At 39.4% G+C, this 23,062-nt stretch overlaps 1 protein-coding gene across 1 annotated transcript in view; it reads left to right on the top strand.

Annotated features, from left to right (window-relative positions):
* Window positions 1–22,880, top strand: part of actn3b (actinin alpha 3b) — a 39,661-nt gene extending 16,781 nt beyond the window's left edge. The window contains exons 2-21 of the mRNA XM_028563826.1: window positions 4,066–4,180; window positions 5,122–5,241; window positions 6,106–6,192; window positions 7,960–8,047; window positions 8,306–8,384; window positions 9,135–9,216; window positions 9,762–9,847; window positions 10,117–10,209; window positions 11,402–11,632; window positions 12,131–12,278; window positions 12,545–12,695; window positions 13,761–13,869; window positions 14,047–14,187; window positions 15,628–15,810; window positions 16,473–16,607; window positions 16,927–17,106; window positions 17,209–17,355; window positions 18,296–18,361; window positions 18,553–18,711; window positions 21,465–22,880. Of these exons, the coding sequence (XP_028419627.1) occupies window positions 4,066–4,180; window positions 5,122–5,241; window positions 6,106–6,192; window positions 7,960–8,047; window positions 8,306–8,384; window positions 9,135–9,216; window positions 9,762–9,847; window positions 10,117–10,209; window positions 11,402–11,632; window positions 12,131–12,278; window positions 12,545–12,695; window positions 13,761–13,869; window positions 14,047–14,187; window positions 15,628–15,810; window positions 16,473–16,607; window positions 16,927–17,106; window positions 17,209–17,355; window positions 18,296–18,361; window positions 18,553–18,711; window positions 21,465–21,623 (2,559 nt within the window). The 3' untranslated portion in view covers window positions 21,624–22,880. The remainder of the gene's footprint in view (window positions 1–4,065; window positions 4,181–5,121; window positions 5,242–6,105; window positions 6,193–7,959; window positions 8,048–8,305; window positions 8,385–9,134; window positions 9,217–9,761; window positions 9,848–10,116; window positions 10,210–11,401; window positions 11,633–12,130; window positions 12,279–12,544; window positions 12,696–13,760; window positions 13,870–14,046; window positions 14,188–15,627; window positions 15,811–16,472; window positions 16,608–16,926; window positions 17,107–17,208; window positions 17,356–18,295; window positions 18,362–18,552; window positions 18,712–21,464) is intronic.
* The last annotated feature ends 182 nt before the right edge of the window (window positions 22,881–23,062 follow it).

The raw sequence follows: 23,062 nt of genomic DNA, 5'->3' as shown, positions 1-23,062 counted from the left end.
TAGATCAAATATGAAGTGCTTAAATAAAAAATGAAGTGCAGATATTGAATAGGTCTTTTCAGAAGATGTATGCGGCTCATGGCTTCCCCTCTGAAGGCAGCAGTAGTAACTCTAGGCAGCGCTGTGGTTGCATCAGCTCTTTGATGGACAGCCGAGCTAGCTGACATTATTAAGATCTCTTAGTCTGTTCAGATGGGAAGAGGTGTGTGTGTGTGTGTGTGTGTGTGTGTGTGTTTGTGTGTGTTCGTGTCAGCTGTATTGAGGGTCAGCAGCCCTGATTCCCCTTGGGGAGTGGGGGGAGTTATGACAGGCTTTCAGCTGGGCCACAGTGACCTCATTTTACAAGAAGGACCTGTAAAAAGGCTGAGCTGAGCCGGGCCAGACCGACAGGTGTGGACAGACAGAGGAGAGTGGAGAGAAAGGAGGGGGTTGATGCCAGGATGGAGGGTGACTTCATGCCAATGGACTGTGTAGACCACCACAGGCATCAAAACAAACCCAAGGGATGAGATAATAGAGCATTACACGCAGAGGAATAGAAATAATAGCTTTAGCTATCCTACGTATGGCAGATAATTGTTTTTTTTAATCCTGGGGTGCTCCATTACATTGGATTTAATGAATTCTGGATTATGTTTGTATCTCCAGCTTCATTAGGTTAAGTGAATCCTTGATTTCAATTACTGGCAGTTTATTCTCTAACAGCCGTCCTTTTGATGTTGGTGAGGTTTCACCCCTCTCATCTTAGCCACACTTCCATGAGTTATTATTTTAAACATCGTCATATTCTTCAATCCATTCCTTCCTCCTCTTCTCTCTCTCCGTCTTGGACTCTTACAGTTCACCTCAGGAATCCTGCCTTCTCAGCTGTCCGGTGGTGTCCCATAGCAACCCGATTTAGCCTCCACCGCCCCACTCCTTCACCCCCCTTCACTTTTCAGTCTTTTCTCCTCCTCCCCTTCTTCTACCTAATTTAGCCCCCACCCACACCCTCCTGCATGCTCCTTCGGCTCCCTACCTCCTTTCTCCTTCATACACCTTCTCGTCTCCTTTCCGCCTTGGCCTTGTGGCCTGTGTGCTGGATTAGGAGCCTGTCTAAATTTGGTCATACATGGCAAAGGAGATGAGCACCTGCTGGGACCCTGGCTGGTTGGACAGGAGGCCTCTTTTCCTCTCCAGACCCTTACATCAAATTACACCAGGGCCTGGGCATTCCTGTCACTACTCTCTCTTCTCCACTTTGCTGCCTCTCTTTCTTTCTCCTTCTACAAGTGTCTTTCCTTGCCCTTCAAATTCTGAAATTCAGATTTTATTGAATAATGTTTTACAGATGGGACAATGTCTTTTTCTGTCCAAATGCTGTTCAAACTTTTAGCAAAGTTTGTGAAAGAAAATACAACTCAGCATGTTTCCATCAGCCATTGCCAATATTCAAACAGTAATCAGATTAAAATACTAAAGCAAAAGTAACAATACTACAATATAAAGATACTTTGTTACAAGTACATGTCCTGCATTCACAAATGTTATTAGTGAAATGTGCTTTAGTATTTAAAGTTTTATTTTATATATTATTGGATTATTAATGCATCAATATGTTGCATTTACATATAATACCTATTTTAATATTGTGGCTGGTTAAAGTGGGGTTAATTTGTACTAGTTTATATTTATTTAGGTAGTTTAATTGATAATAAGACTATTTTATAAGATGATCATATATTCGAGTCTATATGAAAGTATCTGCAAAGTTACTACAGGTGTCAAATAAATGTAGTGGCATAAAAAGTACAATATTCCCCATAAAGGATAAAATGGAAATACTCAAGCAAAGTACAAGTTCCTCAAAATTGTATTTATTGTACTCCGCCACTGGCCATTGCTCTGACATGTTAAATACAGAGGTTGAGTCAGGTTTGATATAATCAGAGCACTTGTAGCTCTTCTGTAACTGTAAATGTACACATTCAAAATTTCAGTAGAACTCAAGGTGATATCTTCAATTTGCTTATTTTTCCAACTAAACCCAAAAATATTCCGTTTACTATCACGTAAAACAAAGAAAATCAGAAATGAGAACTAATTGCTCAGCGCTGTGCATATAACGATGTGTAGTGCACTTTCTCCTTCACTCTCTCTACTTTCTCTCACTCAGTCACTAGTGTGTTTTCTTCTCTCTGTCAAAAACACCACTTTCTCTTCCTTCCCTCTCTCCCTGTCACCATCTCTTCCCTGTCTGTCTCTGGTGCTTTGCTTTTCTGTCCACCCATGTAAATCTACAGTCAAACTCAAGGGCTAGCGATAGGCACACACCGATAAAACCAAACACCCACATGCTGTAATGGAAAATGTATGCTCTCACCTACTGAGCGCACATCATGTTCAATTCTAATTTATACATCTCTCTCTCTCTCTCTCTCTCTCTCTCTCTCTCTCTCTCTCTCTCTCTCTCTCTCTCTCTGTCTCTGCTCGGTCTCTCTCTCCTCACCCCGCCCACACTATCATCTGTAGTTAGTTATTCAGCTCATGTACTTATTCTGCTTCTACACCCACACATCCTCCAAACCCTGGCAAAGTTTTGGCTCTACAGTCGCAGCCCTTACACACACTCACACTCTTGAATGTGAACACACATCCAATATTCACATTTGAAGCTGAACGCCATGAAAGCCTCTCAAAATACCATTCAGAGATTGATTGAATGGCCTGATGGAACCAATTGAATTGTCCCTGACGTGAAAGACCGACGCCATTAGGCAATTTTCCAGACAGACCAAAAGAAAGCACTCAGCGGCTGAGAGCCATTTATATCACCATCTACATTCTGCCCATTACGCACAACAGCATCACCTAATGAACTAATGGTTTCTAAAATGAGAGATCTGGCTTTTGAAAGACGCAGCACCTACTTGTTTTTAAAATGCTCGACACAACACAGAATTAGGACCAAATATAAGCCTTTATAGCAATAACTTCCTGGCTTAGAGTTATTACACTGATAGACTTGTCGGTCTATACTTGAATTGAAGAACTCCAGCATAGATGGCAAATAGTTGGTGATAGCATCAATCCAGTGCTTTTTTAGTTCACTTAAAGTGTATTGTAACTTGTGTTGTGAATTGTGACACAATAGTTTACAATGAAACGCATTTCAAGAATAAAACATGCAAAAACATGCGGGATTAATGAGCCTCTGTAACCTGACGCCTGCTGCATAAACAGGCCGAGTACCGAGTTATAACCGACCAGTCTGATGTGTGCAGAGGTGTGTGTGCTCATTTGCACATGATTTAATGAAGGTAAACACTGTGGATGACGTGACCCCGCTCTCAAATTGGAGGCTGCTGATTAACATATCTGTTGATGAATTTAATAAACTGAAGGAGAAGCTTTTCATACAGAATAAAACAGCCGTGGACAACAGATATTGTAAGAATAACTCATATTTATTAAGAGCTCAGTAGAGGCCCCTTTATTGGCGTTTGGCGAATTAAAAGTAGCTACTGGCTGGAGTATTTGATTAAAGCGTCTCTGTTTTATGTTGTTACCAAAACATAAAATCCGATTCAAATTTTATAACAAAACAAAATAAATTTTCATAAATATTTTGACCGTCTTTCTTTTAAATTTTTCAATTAACCCGTTGTAATCTTGTGAAACTAAAGACTACTTTATTTGTAATTTTACAGGGTTTTCTATTCATCTAGTGATTGCCACAGGCATGGAATAATTTTCCAAAAAGACAATAAACAGACTAAATAATAGTACAGACCAAAAGTCAGTTTCAACCTTGTCTCTCACCGTCAGCAGCCGCAGCGATAACGAGGACACAAATTGAAGTAGACGGTTCAGACCTTGATAAGCAGTTTTGATGTTACTCGTGTGTGTGTGTGTGTGTGTGTGTGTGTGTGTGTGTGTGTGTGTGTGTGTGTGTGTGTGTGTGTGTGTGTGTGTGTGTGTGTGTGTGGGGGGGCAGGTATAGTCCAAGTACTTACTGTCAGTGTCTGTATTTGTCATGGAGTCGGATAGGTGACAGTGTAATCCTCTCTATCTTCTCTCTCTCAGACCTTCACAGCTTGGTGTAACTCCCACTTGAGGAAGGCCGGGACACAGATTGAGAACATTGAAGAGGATTTCAGAAATGGCCTCAAACTCATGCTGCTGCTGGAGGTCATATCAGGTGGATCTCATCGACACACATACACACACTTGCTGCTTTTTGTCATACGTTTGTAGAAAAGAGACACATTTAATCAGTTGATATTTTCAAACGATTATTTTAGATTCAATAACTGATACATATCATGATCTCTCATATGCAAAAGACTGAGAGTGTCCTTTTTTCATGGATTTATCATTTTAGCCATATTTATTTTCAGTAATGGTAACATCTTTACTCGTTAGTGTAGTTTCAGAGATACAGGGACGGGGTGACACTTCTAAAAAAAACACATTCTGATTCTTACTGAAAAGACTATTTGGAGGTGAAACTGAAGGTGAGAATACAGTAAGGAAGCCAGTCAGTTTGCTTAGTCAACCTTTTCTATGGATGATATTATAAACAGCATAAATATTGTTTTATGAAAAGCTGTTTTTCCGGGAGCCTGATAATGAAATAATATACTTTGGATGAATAGTTAAGTTAATTGATTAGTTGTTTGGCCTATAAAATGTCAGAAAATTGTAGAAAATGATTATTGTTTTTCTTTTTGAGTCATACAAACAATGTAATCATTTTCATAGAGCTTAATAGTGTGAGAAAAAAATAATGACAAAAATTCACATTAAACAAATGATGGTCGTACAGGTGTAATGCACATAATCCAATTTTTTAAACTTTTCAAAAACGTATACTGTTGCAAAATGTAGTTTTTTCCATCCTGTAGGTATTTCTGGTTTTAGTCGTCATTATTTTCAGAGCCGAATAAAATGTCTTTTAAATGTTTTGCTTTGTCTGACCACACATAGAACAGTCCAGAACAGGAACCAAAAAGATTCAGTTTCGAATTATATACAACTATAAAATTCGCAAATCCGAGAAGCTGGAGCCAGAGAATATTTGACCTGAATAATTAATAATCGTTTCAGCTGTAGTAAATAATTTCTTTCCTTGTCTCTCAGGTGAGAGGCTGCCCAAACCTGACAAAGGCAAGATGCGTTTCCACAAGATCGCCAACGTGAATAAAGCTCTGGACTTCATCTGCAGCAAGGGGGTCAAGCTGGTGTCTATTGGTGCTGAGGGTGAGAGTCCTGCTTTGACTAACAACGTTCCCATTTATTATTTTCCTCTCTCCTACCTATTTTTTTTTTCTTCTTTTGATTAATATACCAAGGTCACACCGTATTTGCATTTCTTGGACCTATTTTTTGAGCACCAGATGGCTGGTGAAGTTCACAGCATCAGGAGAATTCAGATGAAATGAGGCAGTGACAGGAAAGTTAACTACAGATCACCCAACTGAAAATTGTCTGCAATGCACATGTGTTTTAACTTAATCTAAAATAATTTAATTTTTACTACACATATCTCAAGCTATACTGGATCAAATCACAGCACTTTTTCTGCCATTTTGGAACATTTTGTTAGCGGTTAGCGACTGTAGTGGTATTAATGTAATCTTATAAAACATTTATTTTTGTATACGATTAAAGAGAACTACAGGAAAATAGCTGCAAATGAGATATCCTAAAGACAGTAGAGATACTGTAGTGTGAGAACTGGAGAGATAACAATAATAACAGTAACTGAACAGGAGTATGTTTGAGCAGTGAAAATGTTCCACATTGAAATTGCAATAACATAGTCTAAATCTGTTTGATTTCTGAACAGTTTTTACCCCCGACGGTCAGTTTAAACTCCGATTAGAACACACACATCACAGTACTTCAAAAGCAGTTAGTGAATTTTCATGTGGTTTTATTTGACTTTCACTTTCTTCACTCTAATTGCAGTCAAGATTCTTTTTGAGCCTTCAGGCTGAGTCAAATTCAATTTGTGTCAACAGCAACCTCAAAAGATGTACAATAACAGACACATAACTTCTCAGCTTATAGTCTTTTATATTTTGTCTACTGCCATGATTAATAATGTGTGTGTTTTTACAGAAATTGTTGACGGTAATGGGAAGATGACCCTTGGTATGATCTGGACCATCATCCTGCGCTTCGCCATCCAGGACATCTCTGTTGAAGGTGTGTGTGTGTGTGTGTGTGTGTGTGTGTGTGTGTGTGTGTGTGTGTGTGTGTGTGTGTGTGTGTGTGTGTGTGTGTGTGTGTGTGTGTGTGTGTGTGTGTGTGTGTGTGTGTGTGTGTGTGTGTGTGTGTGTGTGTGTGTGTGTGTGTGTGTGTGTGTGTGTGTGTGCATAAACTTACATTGACTTTTAAAATAAGAATATTAATTAAACAACCTAAAGTAACATGTTTTTGTTAAAGGTGTTTATTGGATAAAGGAACTTGACATTTTTACACTTTGGGTTTTTTATGAATTAAGCAAACAAGATATAACGTGTTAATTGGTGAACTTCAGAAGTGCTGCAAGATGGATTTTGTTACTTTGGACAGATCTCCCCCTGTTTCCAGTCTTTATGCTATGCTAACTTAGCAGCTACTTGTAGTTTCACGTGTGACAGACCGATTTGAGAGCCATATCAATCTTCTTATCTAACTCCTGGCTAGAAAGCAAATACGTCTATTTTCCAAAATGTCAAACTATTCTTTTAAATGTTAAAATTAGTCCAAATGAGAATGTGAGGAAAAATAACACTTTATTACATTAGGCACACACACACTGACTACATCTGTCTTTAAATGGCATGAAAGTCAAGAAATGGCCCACTTCAAACATCACAAGAACACTAAAGCTGGAACTTGTGGTCGATTGGTTGGTCAATATGTTTCTGTTTGACCAAATCGTCATTGGTCGAACAATCGCTGGGGTTACTGGCCGTGTGTCCATAAAAGCGTTTCTTTTCACTGAAAAATGTATCAGATCTGTGGTATTTGTCCCACCCCTCCTCCGTGTGATTGGACGCCTGGGTAAAAAGTGACGGTGACAAGTGCAGTGTTTCACCAAAATGTGGTTGTCGCGCTGCTGCCATTTGTAGCAAAGAATTTAAAAAAATGTATACTGGCCTTGGGAAAAAACACTTTGGTGGACTCATAACATTAGCAGGTAGAGTGCCGATATTATTTTTTGTCCACCAACAAATCAATGGTAGAAGAGTAGGTAGAATTTCAGTTGACCACAATTTTCTTTGGTTGAGCCCTAAAGAACATATTCCAATGATACACCCTTTGCTTATTTACATGTAGAGTTTCACACATCAGTCACACGTGTGAACAGAGTTTCGGGTCAGCATCTCTGCAATCCTCTCAGATTTTACTGATGCATATTTATTGCCCTGAGTGATTTGTTGCATACTTGTGTGCAGTAAATCAGATTCTATGATTTAGTCTGTAACAAATTTCCCCTGAACTTCATTTGAACCTCCTGTCCCTTTAATCAACCTTTATGTTGTCAGGCAGGTCAGCTCACAATAAATTTGTGTTAATAAACCTTGTTCACCCTGTCCTTCTTCACACTCTCCTTTTATGGCTCCTGCTCCTCACTATTTTCTGCTGTCATATATGCTTGACTTCCTTTGCCATCAACTTCCTCCTCACCTTTCATAACACATCTTCTCTCCACTAGTGCAGGAAGCAACATCTGCACTAACTTGACTTTAAAGTTAAGTTTGTTTACCGTCAACAAAGACAACCATAGACAAATATATTAGCTACAGACAAAATCATCTGATGTAGATTTCTTCACATGATTTCTTCACATTTCACCATCCACCTCTTTAAAAAAAATCCCCTGTATTCCTTCCTTTCTTTTTGATGATAAAGCTTGAATAAAATAGTTTTTTCTGTCATCTGTGCTGTAATGCTCACCATCTCCCTCCTTTTATTTTTTTCCAGAGACCTCTGCTAAGGAGGGTCTGCTGCTGTGGTGCCAGAGGAAGACTGCCCCCTACCGGAATGTCAATGTGCAGAACTTCCACATCAGGTGGGTCTACAACGCCGTACTGTGGCATTAACGGGGAACTGCAACCATCTCTGTTGTTTTTCTTATTTAATGTTTTACCATGTATTTTACTCTTAGTGTTTTAACACCCTCCTCCCTACCTTTAACACCCTTCCTTATCCTATTTTGTTGCCTATTTCCTTTTCAACCCTCTTTTGTCTCATGAATCTTCTCTGAAACCTCCTTTACTCTTTTCCCACTTTTCATTCATGTGGTCCTCCTCCTCCTCTCATGCCTCAGTTGGAAGGACGGCCTGGCTCTGTGCGCCCTCATCCACAGACACAGACCTGACCTCATCGACTACTCTAAACTGAGAAAGGTGCCCTGTCCTTCCTTTTCTTCTTATGCTTTCTTTATCTTCTGATTTGCTTTATTTTCTCCCTTCGTACTGAATTGAGATGACTGACACTCAGTCGTCTCCAATCTGCTCATTGATCTTTTATTTCAGTACTTAGTTTCTTTTCATTTCAAAAGACATTCTGTGAAAGAGACAAGAATCAAGAGTTTGTCTGCACGATATGCAGTTTAATATGTGATTACAAAGTGTAAACATAGTGTTACAATGACAAGTCTTTTGTAGATTTGATACAAAAGATTTGGTATCCTACATGTCTAAATTCACAGCGTCCTACATAAGCCAATGGCTCATATTTGGAATACTAATACGTCATATACCTGTGTATTGTTGGACCAGTGTGAGATTTTAAAAGAAGATGTCAATACCAGTGTGTTTGGATTATAGATGTCTAATATTTTGTACTGAAAATGTGAATGCAAATGAACCATTTACAAAAAATAGACAAAAAAGTAGTTGTAGTATGTTTCCTTCATAGTTGTGTTCCTTTTTACTGTGGTTAATTAGCAAAGCGTACACATTCTCCAAAATGTTTGGACAGGTTTTTAAAACAACAGAAGGAAGACTACTGAAAACTCACTGATTCAAACATTGCATATAAAATAGTTTCCTTCCTCTCAGTGGGATCATGACGCTGTCAGCTTATGATTCTTGTCTAATTGGTACTGCAGTCCTACGTGTTTGTGTCTGACATTTAATTGTGTCTGCCTGTAGGATGACCCTATTGGAAACCTGAACACTGCTTTCGAGGTGGCTGAGAAGTTCCTGGACATCCCCAAGATGCTTGACGCTGAAGGTGAGGCTGAAAAACTGTAAAAACTAAATCCTGAAACAACAATCAGAATGACAAACCTCTACAAAAACTTGTCTGTTAGTGCTGTGACACTGATAACCTCCACTGCAGCAAAGAACAGCACATGTTAGCAGATGGTACAAGGACGGTATGGTCGTTCTTACTTAAAATTCATCCATCAGCATAAAAAGAATGCATAAATCATTTTAAAGTAATGATTGTTCTGACCTCAGAATACGATTTTCTGTTGGCACAATGGCTAAAATGGCTCATACATACAGTTACAACAGTTAATCATGATCTTTAATTTATTCAAGCAATCATTTTGTCTGTCATTTTATTTTTCAATAAGGAAAATCACATTTAAAGTAAAAAAAAGGATATGTGTTATGAACATGTTTAGTTTTAAACCTAACAATTACAAAATATTACGGTGACACAATAAATAATAGTATAATAATTTGACTTTGTGTGCTTTTTCCTCACTAGGGATGGCTGTTCAAAAGCTGTTTATTATATTTGAATATGATCATTTTTTCCACCCTCAGATATTGTGAACACACCCAAACCTGATGAGAAGGCAATCATGACCTACGTGTCCTGCTTCTACCACGCCTTCGCTGGCGCTGAGCAGGTCCGATTATATTTAATTTTGGTGTGGTAGTAATATATATTATATAGTTTTAATATTTTGAGAGGCTCTTTAGATTCGGTCGCTTTGTCTTTAGCAGTGAAAATGTTATCACATTTTAATTGATAAGAGCAGATGATACATGAAACACCATCAACAGGATGTAACAGCAATCCTAATTAATACATGTGAGAGATGTACTTATCTAGGTTGTTATGAAATGTTGTGTATTGAAATGAATATTAATTGTTGGTACTATCATCCTCCCTCAGGCTGAGACAGCTGCCAACCGTATCTGCAAGGTGCTGGCCGTCAACCAGGAGAATGAGAAACTGATGGAGGAGTACGAGAAGCTGGCCAGTGAGGTGAGAAACCGCTTCAACCAATTACTCCCACTCTCTGTCTGTCCTGCACATCCTCCTCTGCCACAACACTTTCATGTTCCACCAGTTGTTTCTGACCCTTTTCATTTACATTATACAGATATGCAGACAATGTAGACACTATGCACAGATATATATATAAAAACCTGTTTTAAGTTTGTGAAGCTGTATTTTGATACACAAAGAACAATGGAGTTAAGAGGGATTAAGAGAAGGTCAAATACTCTTTATTTTTTTAGTAATGGTTAAAAAACTGAGAGACATGGCTAAGATTTTTCCAATCTAAAATCCAAAGTAAACCGCAACTTGGCCTTTATAGTGCTCATACATATGAAATTAGCCAACTGACACATGAATAGGGTTGGGTGTCGTTTGGGTTTTTTCCGATACCGGTGCTAAAACAATACTTTTAAAACGGTGCCGGTGCCTGAACCGAAATATATATATAATATATTTATAATGTATATCATATAAAATATAAAAAAGGAGCATAAAACGACAGTTGGCGATATTAAAGAACGGCTTGTTTATTGCCGTTATATATGGTCAAAATTAAATGATTGATTAATAATGTAATAACAATAACTTACAATGACTTATTTTACCAGTAAATTACTGGTAAACGACAAAAACAAGAACCAGGTGGGAAAAGGGTATTTTACAATAACTTTGAATGCACCACAAGGCTGGCGAGTTTCAAGTAAACACAACGTCTGTGTTGTTTTTCCGGCAGCTGCAGACTGTTACGTCCCGGTGTTGGAATCCTCTACAGGGAAATACAGTCACACTTTACACCGCTTAACGTAAACGGTCAGCATTTTAACCATTGTGTTTAATCCAGCTACTAGCTAACGGTAACGTAGTGTCCTGTGCAGCGATGCTTCTGGAAAAAAGTCAGGCACTGAAATTTTCATTCTTATTTGGGCTCGTTACTACTGTTTATGTCAGAACCGTTGCCAGTACCCAACCCTACACATGAATTAACCCACATCCAGACATTTTGTACTAAAGACATACACATGCAGTATTCTTCTTAGTATTAAGACAAAGTGATCCATTCAGTGGGGGGTATGATTTTTTTTATATACGGGATATATAACTTATTATAAATAGTACAGACGAGAGTAAACCAAACACTTACATAATAATCTTAACATTTCCCTTCCTTCTGTAGCTGCTGGAGTGGATCCGCCGCACCATCCCCTGGCTGGAGAACCGCGTGGCGGAGCAGACCATGCGCGCCATGCAGCAGAAGCTGGAGGACTTCCGTGACTACCGCCGCATCCACAAGCCGCCCCGTGTGCAGGAAAAATGCCAGCTGGAGATCAACTTCAACACCCTGCAGACCAAGCTGAGGCTTAGCAACAGGCCCGCCTTCATGCCATCCGAGGGCAAGATGGTTTCGGTGAGCAGGACAGATTTTTAGCTTAGTATATTTCAGATTTTCAGGCTTTGATAACAGCTGGATTACTACTTCCTGGTTTTTTTTTCCATCCCCTAAAGCTGGTAAAATCCTTTCAAACCCCCTGCTTTGTGATCCAACAAAAAGAAGATTGTTCTCTTAACTACAGATACAAAGTCCTCACCCAACAACAGCAATTTAAAAAAAAAGAAAAAAGGTGAAAATGGATGGGAGGAAATACACAACAAAGAAATGAGAACTTGAAGAGCACAAAGATAGCTCACATTTAAGTCAGCTGAAATGCAAATAGAAGCTGCACTTCATTTGCAAATAATAGAGTACTCATTTCTAATATCTCTGACATTTAAATAGGGGTGTTTTTCAGGGCATGCATTTCTTTATTCAAATTCTGAGCATTTCCTTAAACTTAAAGTGTCAATAGAAGATTGAGAAATCCTTGTTTGCAACATACAGCGATGATAACGCCTCTCTCTCCTCCAGGATATTGCCAATGCCTGGAAGGGTCTGGAGGGGGTGGAGAAGGGCTACGAGGAGTGGCTGCTGACCGAGATCCGCCGCCTGGAGAGACTCGATCACCTGGCTGAGAAGTTCAAGCAGAAGTGCTCTATGCATGAGTCCTGGACTGGAGGTAGGGATGGCAGAAACACCTGAGGTCATTAAAAAAAAGTGAGATGGAAAAGATATTTTGTGTTCTATGTGCACTTTTCCTGTGTGGCCCTCAATCACATGCGGACTATAAAAACTACATAATTTATTGGTATAATAACAATGCTAACTGCAGTGGAGTGAAGACAAAAGATCAGAGAATGAACTAAAGTGAGAGCTGTATAAACAAAAAGCTTGTAGTCTGTGAAGATCATGTAGTAATATGCAGATGAATTAACTGTGTTTCAGGTAAGGAGGAACTTCTGTCCCAGAAAGACTACGAGTCGGCCTCTTTGATGGAGATCAGAGCCCTGATGAGGAAGCACGAGGCGTTCGAGAGCGACCTCGCTGCTCACCAGGACAGAGTGGAGCAGATCGCTGCCATCGCCCAGGAGCTGAAGTAAGAAGCGAGACAAGCGAGAGAGAGGGAGGCTGGGAAGAAAGGGTGAAAAAGAATAAATGTGCTGGGAAAATTGGAAGGCAATGGAGACATGCAATTTTTGTTCATGAAGTTCAGTGTTTTTAGGGTTTAATTTGGGTGAAATAGAGGTATGTTGGGGGGCTTTCTAATTTTAAGGACATGGAGAGAAACTGAAAGGAACGGTGATAAGGAGATGATGGGGAGGGAATGTGGAATAAGAGGAGAGATGATGTTGGATTGAGGGCAGGAAACTGTAGCGGGGAGAGGAGAAGGTGAGCGACTGAAGTGTTTCAGGACTCTTAATTGTCGTGATAGGAGAGATATGTTGAGAACAGACAAGGATGTGACTACAGTGAAGAACAAAAGTGGAAATGAGGGGGAAAAGCATGTTAATGAGATATAAAGATAAAAAGATGAAAGGATAGTTCATAGAAGAGCAGAAACCTGTGATCTCTCTATTTCCTTATTCCTCTCCACTCCTCTGGGCTTTTTCCCCAGATAGTTTTGATATGATCTCTTTGATGCTATATACAGTGTTCAGCACCATAATGCTGAATATGATTTGCGTGCCACACATAATTTCCTCATTCATGACTTCTAAAGCAGATATTATAAACTCAAAGTTCTCAGATGACCCCTCATATGCAGAATAGGAGACATTAGTATGCTTCCATATGTTTTGGGGAAAATGTGTGGGGAAGAGTTTTTCAGAGGGCCTTTAAAGGTGGCATATTCTGCATCTTTGTAAAATGTGACGGTATTTTTTTTCATAAAACAGCAGTAAATTTCCTGAACTTCTACATCTTTTTTCTTTTTAAATCTGTCCTGATGTTTTTAAAGTTATCTCACAGCAGGTCAAAGTTTGGAGAATAATAAGTTATCTGAACATTCATGCTGATGGAACATACAATTTCAACACATTTTGCAAAGGAACTATTATACATTAGATGAAAAATTAACAGATTTGTCAGTCTATGTGACATTTAATTTTTTCTGGTTATAGATGATTAATGCTGCTGTGTTTCACTCTGTCCTCTCCTCCAGTGAGCTGGACTACCATGATGCAGCTACAGTCAACGCCCACTGCCAGGGCATCTGTGACCAGTGGGACAATTTGGGCACCCTCACCCAGAAGAGGAGGGACTCACTGGAGGTACACCCTGAAACACTAACGAAACGAGAAACATTATGGTAGTCAATGGGTTCTTAATATAAAAACTAAATATGAATAAATAAGTTATTTAGTTTCATCTCCTCATTTTCTTAACAAGTCAGTGCTTCTGTCCACACCTTGTAGTTTTGTGAGTCTTAACTTTGTGTGTGTCTGTAGCGTGTGGAGAAGCTGTGGGAGACTATTGACCAGCTGTACCTGGAGTTTGCCAAGAGGGCGGCGCCCTTCAACAACTGGATGGACGGAGCCATGGAGGACCTGCAGGACATGTTCATTGTCCACAGCATTGAGGAGATCCAGGTACAGCCACTGTATATTTTTTATATTGTGTCCGTATATGTGCGCGTTTGTCATCATGATCCACTTCAAAACACAGAAGATTTTATCCCGCCATTTACCTTTTATACGCTTGTTTGTTAGGTTGGATTATTTTTGCTCTAAGAGTTCCAAATGCAGTCATTCTGTTGGTGAAGTACACTTATATGCATCATAACATCCATAGAAAAGTATCCAATTTTTCTCAGATTAATAGTTTACTTGAATACATCAGAACTGTGTCCTGGACAGCAACAAAATATAAATTAAGGAAACGCAGTTCTCTACTTAAACCTAAATGTCTGCACTAACAGGAAGCTCTAAGAGTCAGTAAAAGGAAAGAATAACAGGATTATATTTATCAGTATTTCCCCCAGGCAGATACTATTTGCTGTGCCAAACCCCCATGAGTCAAGTCTTATGCAAAACTAGAAAATGCATTTCCTTGTGAATGCTGAAAAAAGTGAAATTGCCAAAGCTAAACTGGATTGTTGGCATAATTGCGTAAGAAGGTGAATAGTTGGAAAAGTGGGAATGGTTTTAATTAGTATACATTTTATTGAATAATACCAATAATGTATTAAACAAAAGTGTATATAATGTAATATTTGAAGTTTTTTTTTTAAAAGAAAAGTCATAGTATAGGTATGTCGAAAAGTCATAGTATATGTATGTTGAAAAAAGTCAAATAGTATATCCAAAAAAGTAATAGTATAGTTTGTGGGAAAAATTCATGAAAAAGTCATAGTATAGTATGTCAAAAAGTGATAAAGTCATTGTATGTCAAAAAGTGATTAAAAAAAGTAATAATATAGTATGTTGAAAAAAGCCATTAAAAAGTCATAGTATAGTTTGTTGAAAAAAGTGATAAACAAGTCATTGTATAGTATATCAAAAAAAGTTATAGTACAGTATGTCGAAAAAGTCATGGTATAGTATATTAAATAAAAAAATACTGGGAATCGAACTTATAGAGAATGTTGGAAACAGTCACAGGATAGTATGTCGAAAACAGCCATAGTATAGTATGTCAAAATAGGTTGTATGTCGTGATAAGTTATAGTATATTGAAAAAAGTGAAAAAAGGTTATAGTATGCCAAAAATATTCATAGTATAGTATGTCGAAAAAGTGATTGTATAATATGTTGAAAAAAGTGATAAAGTCATAGTATAGTATGAAGAGGGATTTAAAGATTGCTACATTGACTTTCAATGTAAAAAATAAAAAAAGCTTAATATTTTAAAAAGTATAAATGGTGGAGAACAGTTGAATACAAGCACAAATGTTATTAAAAAGCTGAACATTTTGATATTTGAATGTTTTTTGTAGCTGAAAGTATGCAGAAGTAGTAGGAGTAACTCCTGACATAATTTGAGACCTTCATTTACAAGTCAAGTGTAACATTGATCTAATCTTCCTTTAGAGTCTGATCACCGCTCACGACCAGTTCAAGGCCACTCTGCCCGAGGCCGACAAGGAGCGCATGGCCACCATGGGCATCCACAACGAGATCCTGAAGATCGCCCAGACCTACGGCATCAAGCTTTCTGGAATCAACCCTTACACCAACCTCTCCCCCCAGGACATCAGCACTAAGTGGGACACTGTGAGTAAAACACAACCAAGAATCACCATGTGGGTTTGGAGGAGCATTAGAAATAATGAAAATGTATTATTATTATAGGTAATTGTATTTCTGGTTTGTGCAAATTGACGTCATGTTAACAGGAAATGTCGACCTAACTAACACTGTGCGCTGCATTTGGTCATCTGGCTAATAATACGTACAGTGCATACATAGTGACAAGTCAGGAATAGTACAGTACATTTAGGTTAGAGTGACATTGAATACTGCAGGCTGCAAGCTCTGTGTAAATCAAAAATAACTGCAGAACACAATCTGTCAGTGCAGTCACAGTGTGACACACATCTGACCATCTGTCCTGAAAAAATAGATTTTGTTCCTGTGGGAATTATGAAATAACTAGTTGGTTAATCACTAAACAAGCTGGACTGGAGCAGCTGTTGACTGTAAATTGTGGCCAAAAATATCTAGAGCTGTAAATAGGTTTGAATCTGTATGTAAAGATGCAGCAGGAAGGCAAGCAGTACTATGCTGTTTGAAATGAAATACAACGGCTCATCTTTTGGTAACTTGGTTACATGTTTTAAGCATGAAGGAGCTGTCATTCACATCTAAATATATTGGTCACATTTCTCTTGCTGTTCAGAAGTAGCTCTTGTGACATTTAATTTATCCACCTGCAGGTGAAGCACCTCGTTCCCCTCAGAGACCAAATGCTCCAGGAGGAGGTGGCCAGACAGCAGGCCAATGAAAGACTGAGGCGCCAGTTTGCCGCCCAGGCCAACATCATCGGACCCTGGATTCAAACCAAGATGGAGGTACAGTGTTACTGAAACACTACAGGCTGTCAGAGGTAGAAAAGGAAACTGCAGTTCAACTGGCGTAAGGTGTAAATAATTTCTGTAGTTGCCAATAAATGTATAATTATTTAGATATGATTTACTTTGTAGACATAAGTCATGATTGCTACTTTAATAATTGAGAAATGAATGAACAGTACACAAACATAAGAGCAAGAGGACTGCATGTACATATACATTGTGCATGCATACATGTGCTGCTAACAAATATTCACAGCCTCAGTCTCGGGACTTGACATTCAAACATTCTTATTCCTCTCCCTGTTTACACCTGCAGGAGATCAGCCACGTGTCTGTGGACATCGCCGGCTCCCTGGAGGAACAAATGAACAGCCTGAAGCAGTACGAGCACAACATCATCAACTACAAATCCAACATGGACAAGCTGGAGGGAGACCACCAGCTCAGCCAGGAGTCCCTCATCTTCGACAACAAGCACACCAACTACACCATGGAGGTACAGTCGACGTAACCGCAGCCATGACCATAGGCTCACCTCCCACCTCTTTGGTTCTCTGCTTAAGTGTGTTTTCTCTACTCTGTTCTTCCACCACTGCAGCATGTGCGTGTGGGCTGGGAGCAGCTGCTCACCACCATCGCCAGAACCATCAACGAGGTGGAGAACCAGATCCTGACCCGCGACGCCAAGGGCATCAGCCAGGAACAGCTCAACGAGTTCAGAGCCTCCTTCAACCACTTCGACAGGGTGAGGCGTTCACGACATCCTAAAGGAATTTCTAACTGTGTGTGGCCTGGATCTTGGTGTAAATTGGGCTTATTCAGTAATGAGATACAGAAGCATGCATAATAAACAACACAGACTAGAGGTTAGATCTTATATTTAAAATTTTTAGTTTTTTAAACATCTGTTTGAAATATATTACATAGTTTAACGTAAAAGTTTCAATATTCAAAAAAACAAACATTTAAGATCACAAGATTTGCTCCACCTGTCACTATATCCTGACAGTATCTGTGAAAGAAATCACATTCCTCTTTCTGGTGCTCCTAATGGCATAAGGAACACAACCAATCAGAACCAAGGAATCTCTAACGCAGTGCCAATGACTGCTCGTGAGCTGCGGTCAAACTTGCAAACATGAATCAAGATTCTGTTACTGCATTTGCCTATTTCGCGCCTCAAATGTTTCCAGAAACATATTTTAGTGTACGGTTTAGCTGTAAAACTAAGTTTGCTGCTGCCGTCAAGTGCTTGGTTTTGGCTCGACTGTTTTCAACATGGCGGCTGGGTCACAAACCTTTTCATTTTACAGCTAAACCGTACACTAAAATATGTTTCTGAAAACATTTGAGGCGAGAAATAGGCAATGCAGTAACAGAATCTTGATTCATGCTTAATCAGCACAGTTCAAGCTCTAATTGACCGTGTACTAGAGAACTTCTTGGCTCTGATTGGATGTTTTCGTACGGGCGCCGTGGAACCTTGCAAACGCCATTAGGAGTACAAGGGTGAGGCAGAGGATCTTCAATGAGACTCTGCCAAGATATAGTGGCAGCAAATATGACAAACATTTTTTATAAAAGTTATCTACTGAACCTTTAATGCTAGATATTCAAGCACGGGCATTATTACTATGGTTGGTTTGTTCCAATAATTCTGAACACAATTGTTTTTCCTTTTGCAGAAGAGAAACGGCATGATGGACCCAGACGACTTCCGCGCCTGCCTCATCTCCATGGGCTACGATCTGGTTAGTGCAACAATACTTAAAAATAATTTTTCAGGACAAATGACTCTTGTTAAAATTGATTTTGTTTAAGAAATAAAAAAATCTGTGTTCTCTACCGGTGTACAAATATTGGATTAAATGTAAAAGTAGCAAGAGATCAAAATGTTAGGTATATTCTGTACTGACTGATCCAATCCTTTTCTCTGTGACAGGGTGAGGTTGAGTTTGCTCGCATCATGACCCTGGTGGACCCCAACAACACGGGCGTGGTGACCTTCCAGGCCTTCATCGACTTCATGACCCGCGAGACCGCCGAGACCGACACCGCAGAACAGGTCATGGCCTCCTTCAAGATTCTGGCTTCAGACAAGGTAAGCAGACAAATGCAGCATACGGTTAGTTTTACACCTAAAATATAGACCCAACATTTACCACTAACATCAACAGTGGTTACAGTTTGACACGTGCTCATCACGTTTAGAGGTCGAATTTGACAATGGACGGTCATTTTTTATCTGTTAAAATCTTTTATCTACCCAAGTAATCGCTAACATCTGGGAACATGTGACGTTGCTACAGCTAAGTCCAACTGGGCAATCTGACAAGTTTTAACCCTCTGAGGTCTAAGGGCATTTTCACACATCTTCTTAAATTTACCTTTTTAGGGTATTTGCGTAAAACTGATCACCATGTGTTTCATATCAAAATGTTCAGAACAAACTCAGCTTTCTGTATATAATTTTTTTTTTCTAGAGCAATGTGTAAAGAGATAATTTGGCACTAAGCTGAAAAGTTGAAGTTGGCTTTTTTGTAAATTCCTCCTATACCTTATGATGTATGAATTGTTTCGGTGCTTGAAATTACTTTTCCAAAGTCTTAGGTTATATACAGTGAGGAAAATAAGTATTTGAACACCCTGCTATTTTGCAAGTTCTCCCACTTAGAAATCATGGAGGGGTCTGAAAATGTCATCGTAGGTGCATGTCCACTGTGAGAGACATAATCTAAAAAAAAAAATCACAATGTATGATTTATTTAACTATTTATTTGTATGATACAGCTGCAAATAAGTATTTGAACACCTGAAAAAATCAATGTTAATATTTGGTACAGTAGCCTTTGTTTGCAAGTACAGAGGTCAAATGTTTCCTGTAGTTTTTCACCAGGTTTGCACACATTGCAGGAGGGATTTTGGCCCACTCACAGATCTTCTCTAGATCAGTCAGGTTTCTGGGCTGTCGCTGAGAAACACAGAGTTTGAGCTCCCTCCAAAGATTCTCTATAGGGTTTAGGTCTGGAGACTGGCTAGGCCACGCCAGAACCTTGATATGCTTCTTACAGAACCACTCCTTGGTTATCCTGGCTGTGTGCTTCGGGTCATTGTCATGTTGGAAGACCCAGCCTCGACCCATCTTCAATGCTCTAACTGAGGGAAGAAGGTTGTTCCCCAAAATCTCGCAATACATGGCCCCGGTCATCCTCTCCTTAATACAGTGCAGTCGCCCTGTCCCATGTGCAGAAAAACACCCCCAAAGCATGATGCTACCACCCCCATGATTCACAGTAGGTATGGTGTTCTTGGGATGGTACTCATCATTCTTCTTCCTCCAAACACGGTTAGTGGAATTATGACCAAAAAGTTCTATTTTGGTCTCCTCTGACCACATGACTTTCTCCCATGACTCCTCTGGATCATCCAAATGGTCATTGGCAAACTTAAGACGGGCCTTGACATGTGCTGGTTTAAGCAGAGGAACCTTCTGTGCCAGGCATGATTTCAAACCATGACGTCTTAGTGTATTACCAACAGTAACCTTGGAAACGGTGGTCCCAGCTCTTTTCAGGTCATTGACCAGCTCCTCCCGTGTAGTTCTGGGCTGATTTCTCACCTTTCTTAGGATCACTGAGACCCCACGAGGTCATGTTTAGCTTCTTCCCTTTTCTAATGATTGCTCCAACAGTGGACTTTTTTTCACCAAGCTGCTTGGCAATTTCCAGCCTTGTGGAGGTGTACAATTTTGTCTCTAGTGTCTTTGGACAGCTCTTTGGTCTTGGCCATGTTAGTAGTTGGATTCTTACTGATTGTATGGGGTGGACAGGTGTCTTTATGCAGCTAACGACCTCAAACAGGTGCTTCTAATTTAGGATAATAAATGGAGTGGAGGTGGACATTTTAAAGGCAGACTAACAGGTCTTTGAGGGTCAGAATTCTAGCTGATAGACAGGTGTTCAAATACTTATTTGCAGCTGTATCATACAAATAAATAGTTAAAAAAATCATATATTGTGATTTCTGGATTTTTTTTTTTTTAGATTGTCTCTCACAGTGGACATGCACCTACGATGACAATTTCAGACCCCTACATGATTTCCAAGTGGGAGAACTTGCAAAATAGCAGGGTGTTCAAATACTTATTTTCCTCACTGTATGATTAAAATAGTAAATATTGCTTTTGGAGTACGAGTTTTGACAAAAATTGTTTGGACGCATCTTTTGTCCTCAGAGGGTTAAACAAGCCGGGTTACAGTCAACTTTCTGCAGTAACCGGATTTCTTAAACATGTAAATGAGAAAGCTTTTCTGTTTTCTGTAATCAGGCTAAGGGGGTTAGACAAACCTGGTTTCTAATAGTCTTCTTTACATGTAGAAGACCTCAAACAGGGAAAGCACAGCAGAGAGGCTAAATAATAAAATAATAAATGAAAATCTCTTCTTCACTAAATTTTGTGTAAACCATCCATTCGTGTGTTAAAAGCTCTGTTTTGAAATGGAAAGCAAATTAGCTGTGCAGCACCAGGTTACCATGGTGATCTACCCTAGTTAAGCTGGCTAACCATCCTGATTGTCACTGTTCCCAGATCGTAAAGTGTTACACTGCTAATTATGGCCAAAACTACAAAGATAAGAGCTTCAATTCTTTAATAAAAATGATTTTTCAAATGCTGTTTTGGCTACAGAATGAAACGCTCTGTTAGCAGTTCAATTTTATTTATTTGTGTGGAAATGCAGGTAGAAGTTTAGTCTCAAAATCAGCTCCCGGCAAAGTATTAATTTAGTCACTGGTGTTTGTGCTACGGGACATTACAAATCTTCCTCCGCCTGCCTCTCTCTCTCTCTCCTCCAGAATTACATCACAATGGATGAGCTGCGCAGAGAGCTGCCACCTGAGCAGGCCGAGTACTGCATCAGCCGCATGACCAGGTACATCGGAGCCGATGGCCCCTCCGGCGCCCTGGACTACATCTCCTTCTCCAGCGCCCTCTACGGGGAGAGCGACTTATAAACAAAGCCGCGTCTCTTCACCTCGTCCTATTTCTCCTATGTGGAGAGAGCGATTTAAACCCCTTCCACTGTCCTTATCATTTTTTCCTCTTTCAAATCCTAACTTTCTTCCCCTTCTCTCCATCCCTCCCTCCTTGCCCCAAAAACACTGCCCAGAGAGGGTGAGATTAGAAGGCTTTGCTCAAAGTTTAGAAGCTGTGTTTGGACTGGTCAGTGTCTTTAAAAACAGGAATGGGCCAGGTATTGTAGTCAACTTATGTAAGCAGCATACATATATACACCATACCTGCCTTTAGGGGACGTTAAACAGAAGTAAGTTATGAGGGTGAGTGTCGGTTAGAGAAGACTTATTTTGAGCAAAGCCTCCTGCTCTCCCCACTCTCTCAGATGACATATTTTTTTGTAGAAGGGTAATTAAAGAAGAGAACGTGATTTAAAAAAAAGCTGGTCAGTTGGCTTGGTTGGTTGTGTATTTGTGCAGATGCATGCTATGTTGAAGTTTAGAAATGCTGTCTTTGTGAGTCTCTGACTCTTCCTTAATCATACACAATCATTAGGAGCCTGTTAACATTTCAGTCAGCAGAGGAAAAAGCAGGTCAGGTGCTACGATGTTACAAAGCCAGTCTAATACTGAAAATACTCACCACAGCACTGTGAAAGCTGAATGTTAGCAAAGCTAAAAATTTAACCTGAAGTTCTTAAGGCCTTAAGCTCAGGAAAAAACCGAGGGAAAATGGAAGCACTGAATAATAAGATGCAGAGAGCAACTCAAAGCAAAGCACTGTGGTTAAATATAGGGCCACGGCTGGATGGGGACTTAAGAACGAAGACAGAAAGACCGATCCCACACACCTCGCTCCAGAAAAGTATTTCAGCTAAATTTAAAATCCCATCTAATCCTGATTTTTTTTTTTTTTCTTTTTTTACATCATGGAGGAGGGACAGACAGAGAGGTGTTGAGCAGTGAGAGACAACAGGGCATTAGGAAAGTTGTGGACAAAAAGAAGAATCAGTACTGTATGTGGGACCATAGCAGGCCTATGTCAGTGATGAAGCAAATAGGGTTTTGGTCCCATTGACAGGTCGGCCATGATAATCAGTGCGAGTCTACTCCTCCGCATGCATATTTTAATTTCATCTGTGCTCCATTCTCCCCCTCAACTCATTCTGTCCATCACTAATGCTACGAAAACTCACTTTAACAGTTCAATTTTAAAAACCTCAACTTGGAATAAAAAAGGAAAATTATATTACTAAACAGCATTTGTGTTATTTTTTTCTTAATACTAGACACAAGTAGGACTAATTGTGCTACAAAACACCTTAATACAAACATGTGTTGACCACAGAAAACCATGTATAATAGCAGACAAATAAATGCAAAGATAACTATATTTGGTTCACTGCTGATTGCCAAATTCAGGCTATTTTTTTTTTTAA

The sequence above is a fragment of the Perca flavescens genome, chromosome 19, assembly GCF_004354835.1.
Source record: "Perca flavescens isolate YP-PL-M2 chromosome 19, PFLA_1.0, whole genome shotgun sequence".
NCBI classification, from domain to species: Eukaryota; Metazoa; Chordata; class Actinopteri; order Perciformes; family Percidae; genus Perca; species Perca flavescens.
Note: the sequence above shows the minus strand (reverse complement) of the source record. Positions and strands in the feature narration are given on the sequence as shown.